The sequence below is a fragment of the Rhea pennata genome, chromosome 3 (assembly GCF_028389875.1).
Source record: "Rhea pennata isolate bPtePen1 chromosome 3, bPtePen1.pri, whole genome shotgun sequence".
Taxonomy (NCBI): domain Eukaryota; kingdom Metazoa; phylum Chordata; class Aves; order Rheiformes; family Rheidae; genus Rhea; species Rhea pennata.
In genome coordinates this window covers 88942802-88969821 of record NC_084665.1, presented here as the reverse complement: position 1 = coordinate 88969821, position 27020 = coordinate 88942802, and the positions used below count along the sequence as shown (strand labels likewise).

At 36.2% G+C, this 27020-nt stretch overlaps 1 protein-coding gene across 3 annotated transcripts in view; it reads right to left on the bottom strand.

The window, feature by feature from the left end:
• The window catches only part of RNGTT (RNA guanylyltransferase and 5'-phosphatase), a 196693-nt gene that overhangs the window by 131512 nt on the left and 38161 nt on the right, over nt 1–27020 (bottom strand). For all 3 annotated transcript variants that reach the window (XR_009958007.1, XM_062572774.1, XM_062572773.1), the window contains exons 9-10: nt 12476–12611; nt 3423–3494 (exon numbers count right to left, since the gene is read on the bottom strand). Coding sequence is in view for 2 of the 3 variants with exons in the window: in XM_062572774.1 (XP_062428758.1) it covers nt 3423–3494; nt 12476–12611 (208 nt within the window). In the remaining variant the exon portion in view is untranslated. The remainder of the gene's footprint in view (nt 1–3422; nt 3495–12475; nt 12612–27020) is intronic.

Here is a 27020-nt window from a genome sequence, read left to right as displayed (position 1 = left end):
CCTCAAATGCAAACAGCATCTCTAACGGTAGAGTATGCCAAGTCACTACTCAGAAAGGGCAAGAGCAGGTTTGGGTCCCAGAGCAACACATCAACTTTTTTTTTTTTTTTTTTTTTTTTCCAACAGTGATCTAATATGATGCCTCATAGGACAAATAATCCACATTAAAGCACTGGCACTTTAAATATGATTGCATTTTCTGAATTTTGCTTTTTTCTTAAAGATTCCTTTGGCCCCTATATACTAAAGTTCAGTTCTCTACTTTTACTTGCATGTTGACCTAGCACATTCTTGGTTCCTCCCTTCAAATAAAGGCTAAGCCCTTATGCTACATACTGAATATGCTTATAGCTTTCCACGCAGAGTAGCTTTTGCTCCTCTCAAGTATACGCTTTGCTTTTGATTTGGGAATTTTCAGAAGTGTTTGAACCATCATTCAAGCTTGTCACTCATATGCTGACACTTTAATAGGTAGGCTAGAGCAGAACTTGAAAATGCAAATATTGGTAATGTAATAGACTAATATTAGGCCGAGCCTGGAGAATCAGTATTACCGCAACAGGCGCGTTGTTTAGGACTACAATCACTATTTCATCCTAATGTGATTTTGTAGATCGCTGATCGGGACAGAAGATGAGGTAGCGGGCAGGCTGGAAATCCTTTTATTTACATAACGGCCAGTCAGTTCAATAGCTCTACCATTCACCTTCAGAAGACATGACTACTTTCAAGATCAAAAGAACAGTATAGAATTTTTGAACATGTCATATGGCAGAGTTTTTTTCTTTCTGGGAAACAGAACTGATGCTTTGTGTAATTATTTGATTTGAAGCTCTATTACAAAAATGCTGAATTACACAATCTTACCCACGCAACTTAAACAAGGAAGTTATCCTGTCTTGCCAACTACAGGTTTTCAATACACCTACCCCTCTTACTGATAAAATTCTGTTGAGCACTTCTTGCCAAGCCAAATATCCTCGCTTGCCCAGTTTTGTAATTAAGCTTCTAAAATTAACCAAAAAGCCGCTGTGCTTTTTAATCCTTCTAGTAGGACCACTGCTAATGACTTCTTGCAGCTGCAGCCCTGTTTGTACTCACGTATTGTCTTAATTTGTCCTTGACATTAAAGTTGTATTACTCTCTCACATTCCCAGTGCATCCAAAAAAGGAAGGGATGGGGAAGATGACTTGAAAAAAACTCTGCAGCGTTTACAGCCCTTTTCTCCAAAACTTAACAATCCTCTGAAAACACTCTGATCATTTTTGTTGTTTGTCAAGCAGGATTTTTCACATTAAGTCTGAATGCTTTGCTATATATGATGGTCTATTATAACGCTCTCGTCCTCCAAGAAGGTTCCATCAAAATACTTACGACTTCTGAAAAACTTTATTTTGCTAAGACAGTGTATGTATATCCTAAACTGAGGGAAGAGGTAACCTGTTCACTTCTTACCTTACTTTTGTTTTTTAAAGGGAGAAAAATACATCAGTAAGTGATGGACTAGACACAGACTCAGATCAGAGACAAGAACTACGATGACATGAAGGAAAATAAATATGGAATGGAAGGTGGAGGGACAAGTAAAAAAATGTAAAGGACCAACAAGAACCCAGGAATTACTACAGAAGATCATATTTTTTAAAATTCTACAAAGAATTTTTGCTTTATGTTTATTGAAAAGTCTACACCACAGTATGATCCAGGAAACTACCACCTACTCTTCAGAAGAGATTTAAAAAAAAATTAACCATGATTCAAGAATTAGAATGCATTAACAGTAAACTTGTATTTCTAATTTAACATGTATTCCCGTAAAGTATTACTTTTAAAAGCAGATAGCCACAGTGATATAAACAATAGCTGTTCTAATTCACACTATGTCTATACTGCTCAGAATAGTATTTTTTCAAAGACCTAATTCTGCAGTTCCCCCTTACACTGAGTGACCTACTCAAGCTGAATGGCACCTTACTGAAGTCTAGAAGAGTCAACAATAGTTTAAGAATTCTGAAATGCATTGTGCTTTAGTAGTAATGTTTGTCCTGTTAGGAAGACTAAAATAATAATTCCATATTTCCAGAAACACTAACAGTGTTATTCCACAGACTATTTAGTCATTCTGTTTTCACAAAATTATTTTTAATAGTTTAAGAAATATATACGGTTAAATTAATCCTTCCTAAAGGATATTTTCTCTGACTTAGACATAACAGACCAACCACGAGAAAATTTCTTTCGTAGTAAGGACTGACGAGTGAAACATTTTGTCAAGGTTATTGGTTTAAATAAGCTAGGAGACCATGCTGCAAGACCTCGCACCAGCCTGAAATTCCCTGTAGAGTTCAAGGGCGGTGGCGGGGGGAGGGGGATTAACAAGAAATAAACAATAGGGAGACTGGGAAGGAGCAACTTCTTTTCTTTAAAGCAGCTTTCAAGTGTAGTGAAGACTGGAAAGTGAGTGAAGGGCTCTTGCATGTTTTCTTTTTCTAAACCACTCTACTGTGACCACACAGACTTTCCTCCCAGCTGTCAGCAAAGGCTCCTGCTTGCCCACAGCTCCCACAGTATGTTTCTTCCTTACAAATTTGCCCTACAACCTGTGTGAACAGGAGAACCTGCTATTGAGCACTTAGCCAATTGCCTGGTTTCAAAGAGAAATTTGAGAAAGAGGTGATAGAGTAGCCTAACAAGAAGCACTGTGATGCTCTGGGAACATATATACCACTTAAACACTAACTTCTCCCTCTCAATTTCCCTGTCTACATAAAAGATAACTGTCGCTATTGCAATATAGGTTCACCTACTAGAAACCTAATTAGGTAGACCATATCAGCTAGACCACCTGTTCCAGAGAGATAATTCCATGTTCATGCAGTGGCTTCTGCACTGATTTTGGTATGAGAGGTTTATAATATGAAATAATGCCAAAAACTTGTTCTTGCTTCTTAACCATTACAGTCAAACTACGAGAAAATGAGACAGCTACACATGTATGAAACTTTTCTGCTTCTTTGGGATTGTAAAAAATGTTAGAATTTCAAATTGTGCCCAGACTGTAACTAAATTACTTATCTAATAGTCAGTTCTACATTGGAGAAAAAAAAGTCTGATTTATTATTGCTAAGACCTACACTATGTTTAAATATGCTCAAACATACTCTAGAAATGGAACACTTAAAAAACAGTGTTTTTCAGACTTCTTGAAACCACAACCTTTTCTTAAGTAAGTGGAAATAAATCAGTATCTACTACAAAGCTGCTTTCAATCTTAATTCTGATGCACTGCTTGTTATCAAGCTACACGCTACCCAAACACTTCTCATATTTAGATTTATAGTAAATTTCTTAATTACACAATTAAAATAGAAATGTGAATCATAACTAATGATAAATGCAGTAAAACTGAAAAAGTACTTACATTAAATTTAATAATGTCATATATCAAGTATCGAGGGACAACCTGTCCATTAACCTTGTCGATGATCATTTCCTTAAAAAAAATAAAATAAATAAAATACATTTACATTTATTTCATGAATATAAAAGAATGTCAACACATTTATACCTAGTGCATATACCTGTAAGCATTATGTAATCAAGTACTGGCCACATCTTTATTACAAAAAAGATTTTACAATAGATCAGGATTATAAAAAATAATATCACGGTGTTAAACTCTTCTCATGAAGCAGTCAATAAAAATCCAGAAAGCTGTACTGAGAGTCCACATTCTGATCTGCAACATTTATACATCACTTTCTCCACAGCATTCAAAATCATTACCTTTCTTGAGTGAATAATAATTTTTTTAAATCACAGTAAAACATCTTTTCAGTTAAGTAAGGACTTTTGGAAATCTCCCCTACAATAAACAAGTACAACAGCAAGGAATTAAAGAATAGGCATTAATGTCCTTTTTGCATGTTCAGATTGTATCTTTTAATATTAACATGTTCTAAGCAATAGTAACAACTACAATTTGCTTGAATGTTGCATTATGACTAAGCAGTAGGATTCTATCAAATGGAAGTAGCTACATCACATGAAATTATTTAAAATGCAATATATACTGGTAATCTGTCTTGAAAAATATGCCTGCAAGTACAGAGTCTTTTAGCTATCAACATACAAACACAAAAGTGTTTCCTGAAATTATGTTACAAACAAATACACATACATCTTACATGCTGATACTTACATCTGTAACTCAGGCTTGCTATTATATGAATTCAATATATAAATGATTTCATTTGATAGGAATTAGTCATGATTCAAAATGCTAAGTTAACTGCAGTAAATCATTGTCATAGACAATTTTGAAATATTCCCTTCTCTAAATGAAAGACAACTCTCCTGCTCCTCCCCTCCTTCAAAGTCTTGGATAATAAGAAATCTGTGCCAGCTAAGGAATTTTTGCTGTTGCTGTTTAAAAAACCAAATTTATACATATGGCATGAAACAGAAGGAAAACATCTCACTATCACATGAGGAAAACAAAATTATGAGCTTGACAATTAAATTTGATTTAAGGTTCCCTTTTGGGTTATTTCTTGTTAGGTCAGTGGTATTTTTACAAATTTAACTTGTTAACCTGTCTTAGAATCCATTACTTCTATAAAGTGAAGCGAAACAAGATAGTCAATGTAATTTAACTCAACGAGTGAAAAACATTCCCTTGTAATATTACAATATCTTACTCTTTACCCTAAAAATCATTTCGTCATAGATTGTGACAGATAACAGCCAGAAAAAGCCTACATAGATGTGATATAATGAAATGCCATTCCATCACTTCCCAAAATTTGGTAAGATGCTGGCAGACTACCAAACAAAAAGCAGAACATCATCTTTGACAGTAAATTTCATAACCAAATGTGAGAGCAGATGGAACAGGTACACCCTAAGAAAGAAGATGACATGATGTTTAAACTTGAAAGAGTGTGTAAAGATGCCACTATTAAAAAAAAAAAAAAAAAAAAAAAATCCAGATATGAATCAGGTGAGTGTTTTCCCATTAGAAATGAGGAGGAAAGTAAAAAGCAAACAAAAAAACCCAAACATATTCACTTAAAGTTTCACTTGTATTATGTGGTAAAACTTTTTTTAAAAAATACAACTAACATTTTTAAGTTTTGAGGATTCATTTCCTCAGAATGCATACGCAGAGATTCAGCTTTGATTCAAAGCTAGTAACCCAGAAAGCTTTCTAATGCAGGATATTGCAAGATTTCATGCCTAATTTTCAAAATGGGAATGTGCAGTTTAAGAATTGTAAAATACAGCCAAGACCACCAAGCATGATTTTTAAAAAGTCTCTGTAACACTTAGTTTTAACATGGAACTAATTTCATAACAGTACTTTTTCTCTACTTCAGACATCAACTTTTTTTGCCTCTATTCCTTGTTAAACTAGCCTCTTCTCATCGTCTCACTCTCTCTTTTTTCCCCTCCCCACCCTTCCCCACCTCTTGTTCTCTTGCCATATTTTAGCATCCCAGCCCCAAGGCCAAATACACGATAACTCAATATGCTGCACAAGCAGAGCTGACAATTTCCAGAGATGCTCATTTCCAGCATGACACCGACACTCACTGCTTTATTAGTCATGCCAATAGAACTGTTGTAAGACAAAAGCTGCAAAGAGGATTGTGAAAAAGATTCAGATTAAAAGTATTCAAACGTATCATTATTTAGGATTCTGATTTCAAAATTCTCCTCGAAAATATCAGAAATGAAAAATACCATGGCATTAGATCTCAAATGCAAGTCCATAGAGTAGACTGTTGGAAAAGTGCTATATTGAGACATTAATTAAATTTGAATGCAGTAATTCTGATTTGATAAATAACCTGATGCTACAAGATTTAATTGATTAAGTCAATTTTTTGAGAATTAAAACAAAGGAGCAAAAAAACTCAGCTGACAACATAACAGAACACAAAACTATCTGCAAGACACATCTGTATCTATACATTTCCTTAGATCCGTAGCCTGTGTAGATTTACAGCCACTATAGTGTGTTTTAAAATTCCCACTGTTAGGAAATAATGATCTTTACCACCTGCCTGTTAGCAATTACTTTCGCTCTTAGCTTAATCTTCAAGTTTGCAGAATAAGGTCCGGTGGCCAGCTCCTTTGATGTAAACTGACCAGACTGCGAGTGTTAATCTCCTTTTCTTAATCTTTTACTGTTGCAGAGCAGTCTTAGAGCATATTACAGCAGCAACCGTGTTAAGAGCTCTGGCTGGGCAAGCGCCAAAAGAACAATGCTGGAGTGACAGCTCAGGGACAATTTTTTTTTCCTTGAATCGTGTATCTAACAAACAGCTCGGATCTAAAAATAATCCAAAATTTAATCACAAATCAAAGGATCTTTTTTTACCAGCAACTTGCAGAATGTGTTTTAGTTGAGAGAGAGTATGAAATCAGATCTAATCACACATTTTTTATTGTTCCTTTTCCCTCCTGTCCCTTGCCCTTCTACCTTTTTACCTTCAATATAATTTTAGCTGCTACTCTATTTCAGGAACGAAAAGATCTTTAAAAAAAAAAAAATCTATATTGCTATATTGCACAAGACGACAGACTTTGCAGGCTCACAAGGCTGTAAGTTATGTCATTTCCAGCAGAACTCACAAATAAGTGAAGTCTGCACTGATTAAAAAAAAAAAAAAGCCCCCACTCAGCAAGTTCTCACCCTACAGTAACTGCAGTTCTTCAGCATGCTGTCACCAGCGTGGATCTCGCACCGTGTTCACGCGCCCAGTAACTGTCAAATTAGAGCCTTGAGAGCCACATCCACCTGGGACCACGCGTGTCAGGTACTCCACCTCGGGGGCGTTAAGGGCAAAGTGGCTGCGACTTTCCATTAGCTCCTCCATTTAAAGACTAGACTAGCCAGAGACCCCAAAAGTGTGGAGTGATAGACTCACATAAAACAACACATATGCCTGTATCACTTTTGCTGTTTTTAAGTTTAAGTAGTAAAATTTGACAGCCTTAATTGCTTGGGGAAACCAGAAATGTAGATGTTTTCTTTTAGCGCGGTGTTACTAAGGAAACCCTCACATCGCTGAATTTTATTGGATGTTCTGCCACACTTGTGAGCAGTTTTGAACACCAGATGTATTGCTCACAAACATACATGGCTAACAACTAGTTGTATCTGAGAAACAAAAGGAACATCCTGGCAGTTCAAAGATTACTGCTTACTGCATTTGCTGAAAAGGAACATTTTTATATACTTACATGCTTTATATTTAAAATAAACTTACAAGTCCTTGTTCACACAAGTAAACAGCAAATCAAAAGAACAAAACATTTCAAATCTAAGGGCACCTCTGTATCTGCTACTCAACTGTTCCAGTGAGAAGCAGAATGTCAAGAAAGTTCCCCCAAACAACTAACCAGTTTTCTTGTATGACAGCCAAAACACTTGAGCAAAAATCTTTCCATTCCCTCAGATAGTAGTAGGGAGGCAAAACATTTGGCTTCTAAAGGAATACTTCATATTCTACTTAGTCACCTCTGGGTAATGTTCAAATCAGCTTTGACGAGCTTTGCAGAAAACTGGCTTCAATATCAGAGGAACAGTTACAACTGCAGAGCTGGAGATGTCTTAAAGTTAAAGAGCTACTACAAGCGTAATATGTATGAAATCCTTCAACACGTAATTAAATAATTAACTTCAGCAACCCTTCAATACTAACCAGCAAAATATATTGATGCAAGAAATCCAGAATTTTCTTCCCATGGATTAAAAAAAAAAAAAAAAAAAAAAAAAAAAAAAAAAAAAAAAAAAAAAAAAAAAAAAAAGCAATCATGCACATATATCCAGAGTAAAGGAACAGCAATGGAAATAATCATTTGGCACCAACACTAAGGCAACATTCAATCACTAAGTTGTGCTGTAGAGATCCATCAAATAACAAATTCTATTTTCAAATATGTTGACAGGAATTTCTGAACACAGAGTAAATTTCATCATCAATTTTTTTTAATTCATTATATTTAAATTTAGAAATCTCAGTTAGCCACAGAAAATTTTTAGTTTCCTAAGGTACTTCATTCAACCAAGACTTCTTAATTTCATTCTATTGCTCTTTCCACTTTATGAAAAAAAATGGAAAAAATCACACTAAGACTAATTTAATGCCAATAAAGTGAAATAATGTGATGCATTATAACAAACTTTTACTAAACAACAGATCAGGTGAAATTATAGTTCATGTCTTGGGTAACTGAGAGAATCTGACCCAATCAGTAACCGACTAAGTTTTTTGAGCTTCATCTGTTCTTAAGAGACTTCAAAAACTATAAATCTGGGAGTTAGTGGCTTCACAAAACACAAGATCAAAGCACCCCAATAGCCACTGCCACATTTATGCACATTTATCAATAAATGTGCATCCCTGTCCTGTTCTGTATGCATTAGCCACCTTTACTAAACCACCTGTTTTGACATGCGCAAGGAGGAGCAGCTTCCCTCAAACATATCCCTTTGAATCGTCTTTTCCAAAGGTTTCCTCACACTGACTGCTGCAAAAGCCTGACAGCAGTTTGCTCCTTTTCAATGCTGGTGAGAGACAACGAAGGCGAAGGCAGTCTACAATTTTACTTGGAGACCTGCCAAAGTTCAGTCTAAAGACTGCACTCTGTCTTAGTAGCTTCTGAGTAACTTTTGCTTCCTGAAGTGTTTTTTGGGTTTTTTTTTTGTTTTGTTTTTTTTGTTTTTTGTTTTTTTTTTTTTTGATAAAATCCTCAGCCACTTTCTTGGGTAGGAATGTTCTGCACAGGTCATGGTGCCCCTTAAAAGAAAGGCACTATAAGGACAGGACATACTTTACAGCTAATTTCCCAGTGGTTGATGCCATAATGATATAATACGTATTGGCACAGGAAGCCTTGTACTCTTTTAAAAGAATCATGGGCCAAAAACATTTCTGAAATCTTCCTCGACTTATCAGTTTTTCCATTATCTCCTCCAGTGACAATGTGGCAATGTCATTTTCCTCTCATAAACGGCAGTTCAGCAGTTTTCTTCCTGACATAGCTAAGACCCTTCCCAGGCTCAGCTCCTAAAAGGAAGCACACTTTATTCTGTGACTAACTCTGATCATTATCAGCAAGATGATTCTGCTCACACAGACCTCTTTCATCCAATGTTAATATGAATCTCAAGTTCTCGCTTCTTTTCGACTTTTATACTTACTTTGGTCTCCCTTTGCTCTCCAAACATCCTACACATCAAAGTTACTTCATAGACTTCAGACCTTGCCTATTTGTATTAAATTGCTTCATCCTGTTAATCAATCACAACCAAAGAATCCTAATAAATCTGAAGAAGAGCTATTTGCTTTTTAAAGAAACAATGCCAGTTTAAAGCTAACAGCCTGTTCACTTGATCTCAAACACCTGACATTTCAACGGGTTTAGCTGCTCCTGAAATATAACATAGTAGCCCACAGTCATGGATTACACTCTTTTTTTTTTTTTTTTTTTTAAAAAAATCCTGCAGCCCTGTACAATAGGCTATATTCCTGTTCAACTTTTTCATCAATGACCTGGATGAGGGGACAGAGTGCCTCCTCAGCAACTCGGCTGATGATACCAAACTGGGAGGAGTGGCTGACACACCTGAGGGCTGTGCTGCCATTCAGAGAGACCTGGACAGGCTGGAGAGCTGGGCGGAGAGGAACCTCATGAGGTTCAACAAGGGCAAGTGCAGGGTCCTGCACCTAGGGAGGAATAACCCCATGCACCAGTACAAGCTGCGGGCTGACCTTCTGGAGAGCAGCTCTGCAGGGAAGGACCTGGGAGTGCTGGTGGATGACAAGCTGACCATGAGCCAGCAATGTGCCCTTGTGGCCAGGAAGGCCAATGGTCTCTTGGGGTGCATTAGGAAGGGTGTTGTCAGCAGGTCAAGAGAGGTGATCCTGCCCCTCCACTCAGCTCTGAGGAGGCCTCACCTCGAGTACTGTGTCCAGTTCTAGGCTCCCCCATAACAGAGAGACATGGAGCTACCGGAGAGAGGCCAGCGTAGGGCTACAAAGATGATCAGAGGGCTGGAGCATCTGCCCTATGAGGAACGGCTGCGAGAGCTGGGCCTCTTTGGCCTGGGGAAGAGAAACCTGAGGTGGAATCTTAACAATGTGTACAAGTACCTGAAGGGAGGGTGTCAAGGGGACGGGGACAAATTCTTTTCAGTTTTCCCATGTGACAGGACAAGAGGCAATGGGCAGAAATTGAAGCACAGGAAGTTCCGCCTGAACGTGAGGGGGAATTTCTTCCCTGTGAGAGTGACGGAGCACTGGCACAGGTTGCCCAGAGAGGTTGTGGAGTCTCCTTCTCTGGAGATCTTCAAGGCCTGCCTGGATGCAACCCTGTTTAACATGCTCTAGGTGACTCTGTTGAGAGGAGGGGGTTGGACTAGATGATCTCCGGAGGTCCCTTCCAACCTTACTGATTCTATGATTCTATGTACAGTAGGCACTGCATATGTTATCTGCCTGTTAGCACTTTCTTAAGCCCCTTCAAGAGCAAATAGCATCAAGCTACTTGGTCTGGTTTTGTTCCATGTTGTATTCTTCAATGCAGTGAAAAACAGTAAGTTAAGGTACATACCAATTTGTTTTGATAGCACTAAAATCATTTCACCGCTGTCTCTAGTGCTAGTTTCAAAAGAACAGGCTCACATTTTTCTCATGTTTCACTGCAAGCTTTTAGGAATACTTCATAGTAAGCACAAAGCCAACATTTTCTTCTTTCAATACAACCTCTAGATCCCTTCACCAACACAGCTACAAGTAGAAAAAACATAATAACCATAGATTAAAAAAAAAGAAAAAGAAAAGAAAAAGAAAAAAAAAGCCCAAATTCACACTCCCCTGTGGTCTGGCTAGTGGTGAGCTGAGCAGTGTCACTCTTGCTGATTGTCCTCTCAGGAGACATATCAAGTCAGGGCAGGCAGAGCTCCAAAACAAGTTCTGATGGCACACTTGTCCAGTTCATCCCATGGACCAGAAGTGGTGTATCACCAAAAGTACTGTCTTAGTTATACTGACTACAAGCAATTTCAGCAAGTGATTCAACAGCAGCCTCAGAGGCTTTGCCAAACTATCATCCATAAGCACTGCTTGGGTAAGGGATGAATAGTTCCTACATGGGTTCAACAAAATATGGTTGCAATTTATGGACACTGGCAAACCATTATTTTTTCCTCAAGAGCCTTAGAAACAGCAGAAAGACAAAAATAGTACCAGTCTTATCTCAACAGTATGGACTTTAATGTATGTCATTAATAATATTCTTAAGTATATCTCTAAGAAGTTGTCTGGCTGAAAAGGTTCCTATCAGATATGCCAACTTGTGCAGCTACTCTTGGGCTAAGAACCTCTCATTTATTGCATTATGCTCTTTCAGTGAAGAAAAAATGGTGTAAAGTATGCCATTATCTGCTTCTGTCTGACAAGGTTCGCTTTTCCTTGCAATAATTCTCCTCATAGATTTGATTTATACATGCTTCAGGTATACACGTGTGTTCAGTAGGGCAGATTATTTACGGAAGTGACGTTGCAAGAAGAATATTGACAACAAAGGCCCCAGAAAGGAAGGAAAATGACCATGAGAATGACAATATGGTCTTCCGTATTTGAAAGGTGCACTGGATTTCAGGAGACCAAGGCAGCAGATCATTTCAGATACTCAGCATTCCACCAAGAGCCAGGTAGAGAGACTCCAGCATTAATGAAATACAATAGCAATCGACATTCATCTACATTGACAGATATTTAGTGTAAGAGCTAACAGAAGCCCTTTCGCTAAAATAGAAATATCAAGAGGAATATCCTCTTCTTGTGGCTACTGTTCCCAAAAGCTTGGCTAGTAATAATAAACACTTCAGGATAGCCTTTAAACAATAAATACATCCATTTTTATATCTTGTTTTACAAATAGCTTCCAGAGTCCATTAGTCATGTTATTTTATGAAACTTTCTACTTAGAAATGTGCTAGCCTTAAACAAATGCTACTAAACAGTTTCTAAACTGTAGTCAATAATTCAGATCAGCCGAAAATAAAGATGACAAAAGCTAAATTATCAATTAATAGAAATATATCAAAAGACTCAAATTTTAGAACTATATTGACTATGCTTACTATATCAAAATAGAAATCTGTAACAAGAAATGAGGTTCTGCACTTATTTTAGATTGTATTCAAGTCTCTTCTCATATTCAGAGCACATCTCAATACATTAAAGGCAAGTAGACCGCTCCCACCAAGCGGTCATCATTGCTATTCTAAATATAAGAAATGACTTATGAACAGTGCAATTCCCACATGCATCCAGTGCACAAATCTATATTACTCCTAAAACTCGATAATTCACTGCTATAGGCATAAAACCTGGCCCATTTTCTGAACTAGAGAAAACAGCACTAAAAATATTAAAATTATTATATGCTCCTTACCCCATCCAGAAGAGTATTTGTTAGATGGCTGCGAAGATCTTTACGAAATGGAAATTCCAGATTAGATACATGAAAAATTGAATTATCTCTATCAATCATATAAACTTCATTTTTGCCATCAATCAGCATCATGTACCTGTAAAGACAACGTTAAAATATTATACTTCTAGATATAGCCTCTAAATCTCTATTTTAATTTACATTAAATGTTGAAAAGCAGCTATGACAGATGGTATTAAAAAAAAGCATTAGTGAAAAAAAGATTTTACCATTAGAAGTTTAAAAATTCTGCTTCATGGAAACAGTCAATTTAATTCAATGCAATTATCATCAAGGAAATATTACCATAGCTAATAGCTTAGAATAAACATATAATGATGCCTGTGCATACAGATACAATTGTGCCTGAAAAGCTAGTAAAAATAACACAAATTTCAACATTGTAACACAAACATAAAGCTAGTTCAGTTTAAAAAAAACTTTCCATTCTGCTTTTACTTTAAGTGGAGCAGAATTTTAGCTGGTATAGATCTGTAGAGTTTCATCAAAAAGAAAAACCTCTTCTGAACTACCACTGGTTATTTACATTACAGCACTGCAAAGTCTCAGCCAACTTTGGAGCCCCTTTCACTAAAACATTAACATATTTAGCTAGGGAAAACTCCTCCCTCATTTTTTATATGTATAAAAAAAACCCAAAACCCAAAGCTTACTAAAAGCAACTTATAAGCTTAGCTCAACTGAAAGCATCTACATTTTCAAAATGCATGCATTGGGAGCCCAGCTTATGAATTCAGACATCTCCATGTGAAACCCACTCAAAACTTTTAGCCCTATAGAGTTTACATTCTGTATTCAATAAAACTCAGTGAACAAGTGGAAAGACAAAATGTAAAAGAAAACAAGACATGCTAATCATCATAATATGTGTAACACACCTGAATTACCTTTGCAAAGTTACTCTGATTTTTGCAGTAAGAGTATTAAAATAGAGTTTCAGGAAGAACAGCAAGGTAGCTGAGCAAAAAAGTTCTTCTCAAACATGTGCAGCAACCTAGGAGCACACATGTTATCACTGGATTTAAAAAACTAAGATACTTTGGTGGAAATTACCGGGAAGGGACAGATGTAAGAGTCAACATCTTGGTAATGAATGACAAGCAGCCCGAAAACTAAACACAGCAGCCTGAATCTGATATAGTAAAATAAGGGAGAAATCGTTGAGGGACTCAGAAAGCTGGCAAAGTAAAAAAGACCAGAAAAGGGCCTTTTCAAAACTATTAAATGGATAACAACAAGGCCTGACTGCACTTAGTAAAACCAACGAAAAGAACGTTATCAATGCCAGTGTGCATAATATAACGCACATTGATATGAAATTCATAAGAATTATGAATGTTATCAAAACATGACTCAATGGCAGCCTGAAAGGGCCTTTAAGCACACAAACAGAAAAAAAACATGGCTTAAAAGAGGCAGGAAAAGAGTCTACAAGGGAGAAACTCGACATGAAGACTTGAAAGGAAGTCCAAGTTGAGTCTCAACCAAAATTGAGTTGTCAGGATAACAAATTACCACCTGTCAGCTGAGCTGCTCTAACTGAACTTATGCCGGAGCATGCTATAACCAACGATGTCTGTGGTCTACAACAAAACTGAGAGCATTAGCATAAGCTGAAGTTTCTTTCACTGAGCCTGACATTTCACCTTGCATGCAGACATGCTAAAAGTACAAATACGGTAACAGAGGTTCTACTAACTAAAGTCAAAAATCACAGAAACCAGAAAAAGAAGAAAACAGGAGCACAATCAACTGTCAAGATACTGCAGCAGTTCTAAAAGTTCACAACACCCAATGTTCTCAAATAGTCTCCGATATGAAAAGAGAAGGGGCATAAACATTCTCAGAGCAATTAACCCCTTTGGACTGCAGTACAGCTTTCTTTGACAGCACAGAATAGGGAAACACTTGATTAAAAGCAAGCAGACTTCTCACACTTGTTAAAAAACTGATACTCGTGAACAGAAACCATACCTTTTATACTTCATCCACTCCTCCTTAAAAAGTCCTGGTTTTGCAGTAGTAACAAGTTAACAGTAGTGTTTTCTAAAATTCAACATTGCTCTCAAGTGATGCCCACAGAATTACTGTTGTCCAAACAAAAGCAGCAAGCATTGCTCAGAAACCCTTCAGGTACATGGTCCACACAAGCAGCTCAGCTGACTTCTGCACAGATCCTACCACTTCATAAACCTGATTTACCAATCAGTTATCTGAATCTTACCGAGAGGTAAATCTAATTATAGGAGCACAATACCACAAATGCAACTTAAATAAATACATTTTTTTCACTGTTATGACTTCAATAATAATCGACTATCGATCAGCTTCACTAATATTTCTCCACTTACAGGTACTTAGAGATGTTCAGTATCAGTTGTACAAAAAGAAAGACAAAGGGTAGGAGTGGAAAGAGAACAGGAGATCTGCTGGGCCTCATTAAAAATAACTTTTCATATAATAAATAATAATAAGTTAATAATAAGTTAAAAAAAAATAATAAGTTTTCAGGAGGGAAAAAGCAGAAATTATACCAATGCAAATTAGGAAGGCTGCACATGAGGTGCTTTATAAAAAATAATACACGTTCAACTACATGACTGATACCACTGCTTTAGAGGTAAGAATCTGCAGACAAATTTAAGTCTTCAAATCATGTAAATTTACTCAAAATGAAAACCAATTATAAAAAGCATGCTGCATTTTTTCTTAAAAATTAAAGAAACCATCAAGAGAGGGGAACAGATGCATAAGCGAGGGGGAAAACTACATGCATTCATTTATTGTTTTAAATAAAGCTCCACTGGCTACCTCTGTAGCCTCATATTCAATACAGTTTTAGGATGCATGTTTTCACTGCAATTTTCCTTACATATAAAATGGCTTCAGAAACAAGTTCTAATGCATCAAAAGAACTAGTAGATACAAAACCATTATATATATCATGATTAGAAATATGACACAAAATAAGATCTTACAACTGCTTTGAAAATATCCAAATTGTTAAAAGCTTTGGTTTTGACCACCTGCAGTAATCACATGTTCTGAAGACATATAGAAAGCTTCAAAGGCTGTTACTCAAACATCAAAAGCAACACCAACACTTTCTCTAGATAGTTCACTCATAAAAAACATTTGCAGAAATGTACTTAAAAATTGATAGTTGTTTAGCTCAGCAACAGTGCAAGGACTCCTTATCCTTCAAATCACAGTGCTCATGTTGCATCTCCTCTCTCCACTTATCTCTCTTTTTAAATTATTTTTATTTACATTGTAAATTTAAAATGGCAGGAGCAACATCAAATTTTATGGACTGCCTGCAAAAGATTTTGAGTGAGAGATCACCAGGACTCACAACCAAGAAGCAAGAGAGAAAGAGCAAGTGATTAGTTGGCAGGGGACAGGTGAGAGACCTGGGTCTCAGGATAATAAATTAGCCAAATGGAGACCCATTTGTCATCAGTCTCATGACAATATATTTGCCTAACTTAGAAGCTGCACAACTCTGCATGTTTAAGACAGGAGACAGACCCAGGTGTGCCTGTGCTGAAAAAGGCTGTTTTATTTTGTTTTTTAACTGAAAGACTGGATTGCTCTTCCTCCCATACCCGAAGGTTTGATAAACTATTTTAATGTATAGATTTAATATATGCAGGCATAGCAAGAAAACACAGATATACACACTACATAAATGTTTTACTTATTGCAAACTAGAACTCAAGATCAATTAGGCAGATGGAAGAAACCTTTTACATTATCTAAGCCATCATGTTGACATAAAACAGTTCCAAATTACATACTTATATACTGAAGTCTATCTTTGAACTGTCTCCCATAGCTACCTTTGAAAACACTTTTCTTCCAACCCATCTTAAAATATTTATCTATATTCCCTCTTTGAATTTCTTTTTGCTGAAAAGAGCTAAATATATTCAACTCATATTTTGTTTTTGAACAAGGATTATATAAATAGTCCTTGAACTTGCATTCTCTCTCTCTACACTGTGCTATATGAAAAATCATTATTACATATTCATTTCAATTATCAAAGTTTTCTCAAAACAGAAAAATTAAGTTATTTCAAACAGTAAGTGCAAATTAGCAACTCTGGCAAATCAGCTGGTAGTTCTGAGGGAAAGTTAGTGATCCGTACTTTTACGTAGGTAGCACAATTGTATATATATTTTATCCCAACCCAGTGAAAGGAAAAAAACTAGCCCTGAAATCCTAATCCATAGATAGAAAACTGCTCTGTATAATGAAAACTAAATCTCAAAAAGCTTAAAAGCTTTAAAAAACTTAAAGCTCATCAAAATCTACATATCAGCTAGCAAAATGCATAAAATTTAGCATAAAAGCTATAATTAGATATATCCCATATATCTGAATGATTACTACCAGAAATACTAACCTTTCCTTTGAAATAATCAGCAAAAAGAAAACATTGAAGAGATTTTTTAGACCATGACTTCTTGCTGCTAACACCTTGTTCCATCTTAGCACTTAGTTCAATCATGGTGCTTTGCTTAAATAAATGTTACTGCTGAGTGTAGTCATGTTTCTGGATGCCCGAGTTTATTTCCACACCATATTTTGTTACAACAAATTTTTACTGGTAATATGTGGAAACAAACTCAAACATCAACTTTTTATGCAATACTTTCAAGCTTTCAAACAGCACTAGTACCCATGGAGTATTTGGTGGGGCAAGTCTTTTTCCTCAAAAATAACATCTTAAACTTGCTTTCAATTATCCCTCAAGGTCAAGAATACAGCCTAGGTTTTAAAAGGCACTGTTACAATTCAGTAATTGAGAACAGCTTGTTACAGCTCACTCACTCTCCTGGTATATAACATAGCAAAACAAGCAGCAAGTCAGCCAAGTGAAAAGGTAAATTTAAAATATATGTGCATATTTATGAACTGTCACATTTTAGGTAACTTGTAGTGATGCTAAAAGTAACCATTTTGACTTCAATCCAAAATTCTAATCAGAGAAAACGAGCTTCATCCATTTCCTTCTCAAATCTCTCTCAGGTCTCTAATTTGTCCTGCTTGGATTTCCTAACACTTCAAATACCGCAAACTCACCCAACAACAACTGACCTATTCCACTGGCTAAAGCTGTAACAGATTCAGTGGCTGGGAAGTGAGTTTGATTTCTTTTACAAGCAGTTATGGAACACTAAGATAAAAACTATTCCAAGTCTAACTTAAGGAGTCAAGGTCTTCAAGCTGCATGATACATATTTAGCATGCTCAAGACCAGATTTTTTTTTTTTTAAAAAAAAAAACAGTATTTATTTGTTTAGTCCACACATGCATTCAATACATTGAAGCATCCTTATTAAGGTTGAAAAATTTTGAGATGGGGACCCAGTCACTTTAAGATCTTATTTCATAGCATAAGTTATGTCTCTTTCTCCAAGTACTAATGCATAGTTATATTTCACTTTTCAGCCATCCGAACCAATGCATGCCATGCAGCGTGGCACCATAAAAAATAAATTTTTATAGAGTGCCACAACCACTATGAATATTTTTGTCACAGTATAGCAGCTGGAAAAGACATAATGCAAACCATAAAATAATCTCACAGATGTCAAATATGGGAATATTTCTCAGCAAATCAGCTAGTCACCTGCTTCTTTGTATCTACCTCACCCATAGATAATTTGGTCGATAAGAAAGAAAACATCTTTATTCAACAATCAAGACAAAAGTAGATGTTTCATTAGGCCTCCATTAAAAGTTACAAGAAACTTAAAAGGCTATCTAAAAAGTTTTGTTTCTTTAAGACTAAAAGTTATGTTTTTAAAACATCTAGACCAAAACGTTTAGTTTCATTGCGATTATAAAAAGCAGGATTCAAGAAAAGCATGGATAAACTAACTCAATTCAAATAAAATATCCATTCTTTAGATAAAAACTCTGAAAGTGATCCAAGCAACAGAATTAGTCAGAATATAAATTATTTCCAATATAAAACAGAATAAATTTGGTCAAGGATGGATGGACAACTCGCAGAAGTGTTCCATAAGGAGATGATAATTGAAAATGCAAAAGAATAGTAAGAGCTATGCAAACATGTCAAGGGTTTTGTTCAATTGAATTTATTAATTTATCAGACTTTTTTTTAGTCAAAAACATAAGTTCATATGCTTCACATCAGGCTTCAAGTTTTCTCCAGATCAAATTTTAGACTTTCTCAGAGTAATCTTGTAAACTGCTGATCAGTAAATTTCTGAATATTAGCAGGACATGCCCTGACAGGATATATTTGAAGAAGTTAATTAACATATTATCAGCCTAAGCACTTACATCAGACTAGGAAGTGAGCTTCTGTGGACAACATCACACAGACTAAAAAGGACGAATAGCAATTTCTCACACAAATTCAGTAGGAACTAAAACAGCGTATAGGAGCTTAACTAATGCTTTGGACCGCACACCGTGAAAGACCCATGTTATTACAGCTGTACATTTATTACTAATTATCTCTACTGTGCAAGCACCCAAAAGCTCCAATCAGGAACTAGGTCCCATTGGATTAGAGTCCCTGTAAGGACACAAAATGACATGGTCCCTGTATCAGACAGCACAATTTGAATTTAAAACAAGTGAATAAAACAGCAAGACTGGAACAGCAATAAAACAGTAATAACCAAACTGCATATTTACCTACATTAACTATACGTAAAGCTGGAGAACTGTCCTTGAACAACAAACAGCAGCTCTCCAAACTGCCATCACAGCCCAGCTGATACTCCTCCTAACAAAAGTTCTGACAAGGACTTGGAGAAGAAAGGGTTACGCTGTCCACACAGACCAATCTTACCTGCAGTTATACAAACAGTGTAACCTGAAGTTCCACTGGAAGCCACTTTTCCTTCGCTTCTGGTCCTAAGCAATGCTAACGGACATTAGCATTGACAGGACAATTCATGAAATAGGATGAAAGTTTCATTAAGAAAAAGTTACAGCTCTTGGCGTTAGACAAGCAGATCTCCAAATCATCAACCAGCATATTAATTACTTTCATCTTGGAACTTTAAAAAAAGTCAGCAACAAAACATCATTTTGAAAAGTTTCAGTCTCCTCCTCAAAAGTCAATTATTTTTAGCATGTCCAAAGCAACTGGTTCAGAGGCCCAAGTTTGTTTGCTTCCTCATATCTCCTGTGGCTGTTTACACAGTGCATACCATTTGGGCACAAAACATACATGGTAGAAGAATGATTTTATTAAATTTCCTTTTTTAGGGTTGCAGGGTTTGGGATTTTTGCTTTGTTTTTTACAATTCCAAGGCTGACTCAAGCCACAGTGAAAATGATAACTTAAGAGCTCAATTTTCCCTCTTCTATGAATGCTTAGTGTATTTCATCACTAACTATTAAAGAGAATTTCAGAGAAATATAATTTCAGGCAAAATCAGGCAAATTATTTATGTCTCCCTCCACCTAAAGTCATTCAGCAAGCCAGCAACAGAATCGTGTCTCCCAAACTCCAAATGCAGTCCCCTGCAGCGTCCCCTGCAACCCCTGCAGCATGCTGCCTCATTCCTCCTTCCCAGCTTACTAGTGTTCATAAAGCTGGCTTTGAAAATGCTCCTCAGTACAGTGCCTAACAGCCTGCGTAGCAATTGCCAGAAACATTTATGGTGAAATTGGTGGTCTCCTACAAGTTCAGAGAAGTTTTGCAACTGACTTCATCTTATGATGTACATTACTACTTACGTTTAACTTACTTCTCTCATTCACAATCCCAGCAATTACTCTACCATAAAATTACATCTGTTTATTTTGTACTTTTTAAAGAGTTTTATAAACTTAGGCATAATAAAAATATATACATATACAGTCCAGCTTCCTCAAACTTTGAGAACTCATCTTCTGAGTTTAAGTTCAATACAAAATGAAATTTCAGAAATCTAAAAATAGTGTTTGGATTGGAAATTATTTTTAAAGGAGGCTTAAAAATTCAGGAGCTTTCTTTGTCCCATATTATTTCATTAGACAAAATATATGAAATAAGATTAATTATTATTATTTCAAAAGGCTATCATTTTTATAGTTCTTTTCAATACTCTTATGTCTCGATCATCACATTAAAAGAACACAAAAGGTAAGGAATTCCACCATTAACTCTCCGTGAAAAATACATGATAGTTCTTCATTCCCAAGCAGTTCATTACTCAGGCTGGAATTCAGTTTTGTGAAAGCTCTGCATCCCATACAAAAAAGCATTACCCATTTCAGAATAGCAATTAATATTAATACTAATAATATGTTTGCTGATAGGCAACAGTGAAATCTTGTTGTGGATATCAGATATTACTTCTTAATTTCCTTTAACGACTGGCAACACTTCAAAAGCATAAACATGTTGCCACACCATCCCACAGGGTGGGTTCAAGCCACTTTACCACTTCACTTTGGACCCTGCCACTCCTTTCAGGCAAGACATCATCACCTTCTGGCCAGAAGCACCAAATGCTGTAGAAAGGCCCAGGAGAAAGAAAATTAATCACTCACTGCCCTCTGTGACAGCATCTATCAGTGTCACTGAAGCACTTTCAGTTCCCTATCCTGGCCTGAATCCAGACTGTGCTGAGTCTAGAGTAACAGTTTAGATTAGATGAGTGTGAAGTTCGCCTGTGGCAGATGGAGCAATACACCCTAAAGTCCTGATAAATGGGAAAGGCTCAGCTTGCTTTCTTATATTAATTGCTGCTGGCAATGGTCACCACTTCATACTATGTCTCCTGAAGGATAACAAAACCTGAATATAGGGGCACTAATTTGAGAAATTATGTGGAGATTAGCAACATTATTTCCAGTGTGTAAACAAAAGGCAAACAATATTTTTATTAGCCTACCAACCGTTATGTCACAAATACCATTTTCCAAGTTATTGGAAAACACATTTTCATTTCTACAAGCAAGTAACACAGCAAACAGCATAAAATATAGTTGCACATAAACACCTGTAAAATTACATTTGACTTGGTCATCCAAACTCTGAAAAAAACCCAAGTCCTTGGAATTTAGCCTGCTCTGAAAATACCAACACTTTATATTTCTTTCACTTGCTTCTAGAATAAGTTCTGCCAGCAACACGCTCTCTGCCAATTTAACCTAAAAATTAACTAGATTCTGACTGGCAGTCATTTCCAATTAACAGCCTTCAGCACCAATATTTCTTATTCATGACCTTGCATTTTCTACAAATTATTCCTTTCCAATTTTATTATTTCACTCTTCAGTGTCTTCCAGTCCTTGTACTGACTTGTCTCCTTTCTTTGCTCATCAGAACATACTTGTTTGCTGTTTCAAAATTCTTAACAACCACCTATCTGCTTGTTCGAATAACTAGTCTGAACACCTAGCACCGAGAACTTCCATTACAGCTTTCTAAATACTTTCTCCCAAAGCCACATGTTGATATTTTCTATCAGTTCGTTCTCTATCTACCTTAAAATGCTAGTAATAATCTTCATTAGCTTCAGTCCCTACAATAATCTAAAGAACATCAAAATTTTGCTGAAGTCTAGATGTCCAAGATCTACCACTATTCCTTTTCTAAAAAGCATATTACTCCCACTTTACAAATATACAAATTACAAACTGTTTGAACTTGGATGAAATTTCATTCCTCTTCTATACTGAAAGTTGTGTTCCTCAGTTCCAACTCCACTAGCTAGTTTCCCTTAATTTATCCAAATCTGCCATTTCTGAAAGGGGAAACCTGCATCACTGATCCATTTTTATCTCGCGTTACAATCAAAATGCTTTAAAACAGAACCTTTCATCAATGAACAAACCTGATCTTCCACAGGCAAGATTTGATTGTTTTGTGTGTTTTCGTCAATACTAAAGTACCAAGTTGCTAGGCCACTATTTGGTAAATAAATGTATCTGCTATTATTTCCAGAAGCACCTGGATTTGTCACTGCAATCAATCAATTTCTCCTCCAATCAATCCCTGGAAAGAGAGAGTGGAATGCAGTTTCTGATTAAGTTTTCCAATTGTAAGGCTTCTGTTTTAGGGAAAAATGAGCAGCTCCCTAGGCTTCACTGGCTAGGTTGGCTAAGCTCCTATAACATCTCTGGAAATCTAGACACACAATTCACATTACTGAAGCATGCTCATGACAGTTCTAATGAAATTGGATTCAGCAGTAATGCAGAAGTTTATCTTAACAATCCTATGGTGATTAAAAAAAAAAACTCAAATCCCATGACATTTTTCTAAGCTTCAGTTACTAAGAAAATAAAAAGTTATCCTTCAAGTTTTATTTTGCTTCTCTCCCAAACAATGCGTTCTTTTCAGTACTTGCGTTCCAGTCAAAAGAAGTTATCCTACTGTATCTGCTATCTCAATGGCTAACTTCAAGAAATACATTCCAGTATGATTCATGTTCTGAAGCACTTGTTCAAGCAACTCCAACTTGCCACCCTGGCTTGATACTAATTTTGAAAATTTTCATTTTCTTTTCTTGTTGATTACATCCTATTTTACAATGAAAGGGCTATGCTTAATTTCAATATCATATCATTCATCAAATTCATCTGCATATTTAATATCTTAGAACTTCCTTTCCGCAAAACTCTCTAAGGTGGTATTCCCTGCATACGTACACCTTGTATAAGTTACCACTGTAGGATAAAGGACATCCTCCTACAGCTCATGCAGGTAATCAGCCTTCATTACCTTTAACATTCATCAGTCTCCTACACTGTTGTGTCACTCAACATCACATTCTTTTTCTCATTCGTGCCTACCACCACTCTCTTTTCATCAAATCTGACAGAGTTTCCCTTTTCATTTGCTTCCCTTGACAACTCAAGGTCTGAAATTTTTTTTTTTTTTTGCGACTATCACAACCCCAAAAGTCACAAAAAGCAAAGCAGTAAATCTGCAGATGACAACATATCCTACAGAAGTCTTTAGAATGCCCCAAGCCGCAGTAATGAACGATGGAATTCCAGTATCTCAAAAGTACCAAGGCTCAGGCTGGCAGAGGTATTTAAGACCACCCACCCACCCACCCTTACTATATTGCAACTTAACTGCTGGCTGAGAAAGCAGATAAAAAAGCTACTTTACAAAGGTCAACCAGAGCACTTAAGTGCAGCTGCAGTCCAAAAAGGGGAGGGGGAGGACTCATTAGGTCGCATAACTAATAGGGGTGCATACTGAATTAATACTGCATCACTACATCACTATGAAATTTACTGACATACTATCACCTGGGATACTATGTGCACCTGACATTAATAGGGAAATCAACTTCTGAATGAGAGATAATGGCATTGCTATAGAGCATGAAAAAGCCTTCATGCATAGTTAGTGTAGAATCTGGCACTGCTTCTCTCAATAAAGTGTCATAGTTTACACTTAGTTCAAAGGTTTTTTTTCCTCCTGTTTTATAAATCAAAACTAAAGATGCATTTAACAGATGGCAAATTCAAAACCAATGTAGAAATATATTTTCTATATAATGTATTATTAGACTGTGCAATTCTGCACCAGAATTGGTAAAAACAAGAATTTAGACAAGTTAAAAAAAAAGACCCTCCAGTTACAGTGAATAGTATTCTTGACAGCCATCCAGGGTTTTAATTAAGTCAGAGTGCTGCACATTTTTTGTTTCTTTCTTAAAGGATATTAAACCTTGTGGGCTAAAATTAGTCATCTTGTTATTCATGATTTGACCTACAACAAACAGTACATTTATCTATAGCTAATATACACTCAGGATTCTTATAGTTCATATAAAGTATCCAATGTTCAAAACAGAGGAAGAGTAGTTAACTAACTAGACAAGATGTGACCCAGATCTATAATTTGTGTACTACCAGATTTTTTTTTTAAACAGATTCATTTTGCGTTACCTAACTTTTAATAATGCTGAGTGGCCAGCTACATACTAAAGTAGATTTCTATATCCTGTGGAGGAACACCATTAGAAAACAACTGCCCAAAAAAAGTTTCCTTAAGTCTTCTAAAAGTATCCTCTCAATTCTTATTCAATGTAAATGCTCTGATTACTTCTTTGAAAAAGCTAATCATGTGTTCCATTTACCTGGTATCTCAAGCTGCAATGAACCACTGGATTCTCTTACCAAAAATAAATATTAATATTTATTGCAAATAATTCAGCTTCAAGCTTTCTTGAACTTTGACTACATCCCTTCTCTGCAAATTTTATTCTGAAAATATCCTGCAGATTTAGAGGGAAATTCACGCCTGAATCAAAGGCCTCAAAAATGCAAAAGAAGGTGCTATGCAGATGTATACTCATGGCATAAATGAATTCAGCTTCAATCAACAAGCAGTTCCTTTCCCAAACAGGAGAATCATGAAGTGTCTCACAAAAGGTCCATAATGTAACTCCTTTTGAAAAGAAGTATCACAACACTGAAAAAGCAGGCACTCTTAACTCTGAACTGATCAATGCCAGAATTTATGCTAGATCTATTCAGTCTATGTATATGACATAAGCCACAGAAGAGCAGAACTGTCACTTGTGCTCACAGGTTGAAAGAAGTGAAAAGTGCTGCCCTAAATATTTATGCTACCCTAAATATTTATGTAGGTCTACTTTACAGACTGAATTTCATTCTTCTCTGAGCAAGCTTAGTAAGTTACACTTCATGAACGTGCCCAGAGTCCCCCCACCCCACCAGAGCCAGCAGCATAGGACACAGTGTTCCACTCCCCAAAATGGTCTATGAGAAAAGCAAAGGTGAGGGGGGAGCAATCGCTGATGCACACAGCTTGGATGTCAGGTACACACATAGGCACACCATTTATCTTGATCTAATTAGAACACTTCAGGACTACATTTTAGGACTACATTTGAATACTCTAAGATTAGTATTCATAACACGAACTACTGCATTTTAATATATTTAATCTTTATAATCAAAAGAGCTTGCTTAGTAGACAACCTGTCCAAATATTCAAACAGTCTTATATGAATAATTAGTTAAGTAGTACTTTTCAAAAGACTTAAGTTACTCTTCAAAATTACGAAGCATCAAGTCTGGTATTTCACAGATACAAAAACACATCCTTTCAACGGTATGCTATCATACCAACAGCACTTCTTAGCCGCCAAGGAAAGCGACACCAAACCAACAGTATCATTCTACTCCTTCATTTCATTGTTAACACCCTCGAGTCTTGACTGTGTCGTAGGTACATATAAACGAAAATCCGTAAACCATCTAACAAAAAAGAACAAAAAAACCCACTTTCTACTCAAAAAATATATCTTGCCTGCTTCATCCTCCCATCTTGTCTTCCTTGCCTACCTAAATACAATATATAAAACCATGAATCAGATATCTGCTTTTTTGAAAATGAAATTTGATTTTAGAGTGCTCCACCATCTATGAACTGCACTTTTACTGCTCTTTTCAGCAATCACGAGAAAAGGTAGCTTATATAGTTTTTTTCCTCTCAAAAAACATAAATCAAGCAGTGCCAGTTTTGAAAGAAAAACAAGCATCACTTTACAATCTAGAATCCAGTAAAAAGCTAAACTACTCTCAACTTTAGAACTGACAGATGTGACCCCTACATGCTTTAGCAGAAGCTTAAGACTGTAACATCATCATCTCATAATTCAGAGCTAAACTGCAGGTGCTCCACAATGATTAGTATTATAGGCTATAAAAGCTATTTATAGCTTTTACACTAGACTGGAGGGATAAAAAAGCTTTATTACAACTATTTCAGTGAATTCCACAACTTCATTTTTCCAAACAGAACAGATGCTACCTCCAAATTAAATATGTTCTTCAACATAAACTCAGCAAAATAAATCCTCTGTAGATTCCAGCTTCAACATAAACTCAGCAAAATAAATCCTCTGTGGATTCCAGACTCATCCTAAACCGAGGTTCCTCCAACTGTAGAAGCAGAACTACAGAAATAGTTTAAACACATGCAAGTTTGTCTTCTTGAACTACACTGCCTAATAGTTAAAAGCAAGGACAATGTAAACAAAAAGTACTTAATAAAGACCTAAAATTGTAGGGTACAACAAGGTGGTGCAGAGTTAGGAATAAAGAAACCGCAACACTTACTTCACCATTTTAACTAAGGTTTCTATTTCATGACATCTCTTCAAACGTCATCCTATTTGACAGTCTGATAGGTATAACAGAAAAACTCTTACAACTACTTCTTTGAGATACTCAGTGAAAATAATAACCCCTGTTTGAACAGCAACTATCCTATACACACATGAACAACATGTAGCAACTCAGCAATTGAGGTTTTGCACATTGCTCAGTTACATAAGCATGTGCTTTGAATAAAGCTTATTTAGCTTGGAATCCAACCACTTGAGTTAAATTCTAGCTGTTCACAAAACCTGCCACTCCTATAATAAAAGCATTTGTTTCTGAAAAGTCCATTCAATACAAGCTCAAATCCAAACCTCTGAACACTTGTCCTTTAAAACTTCAGACC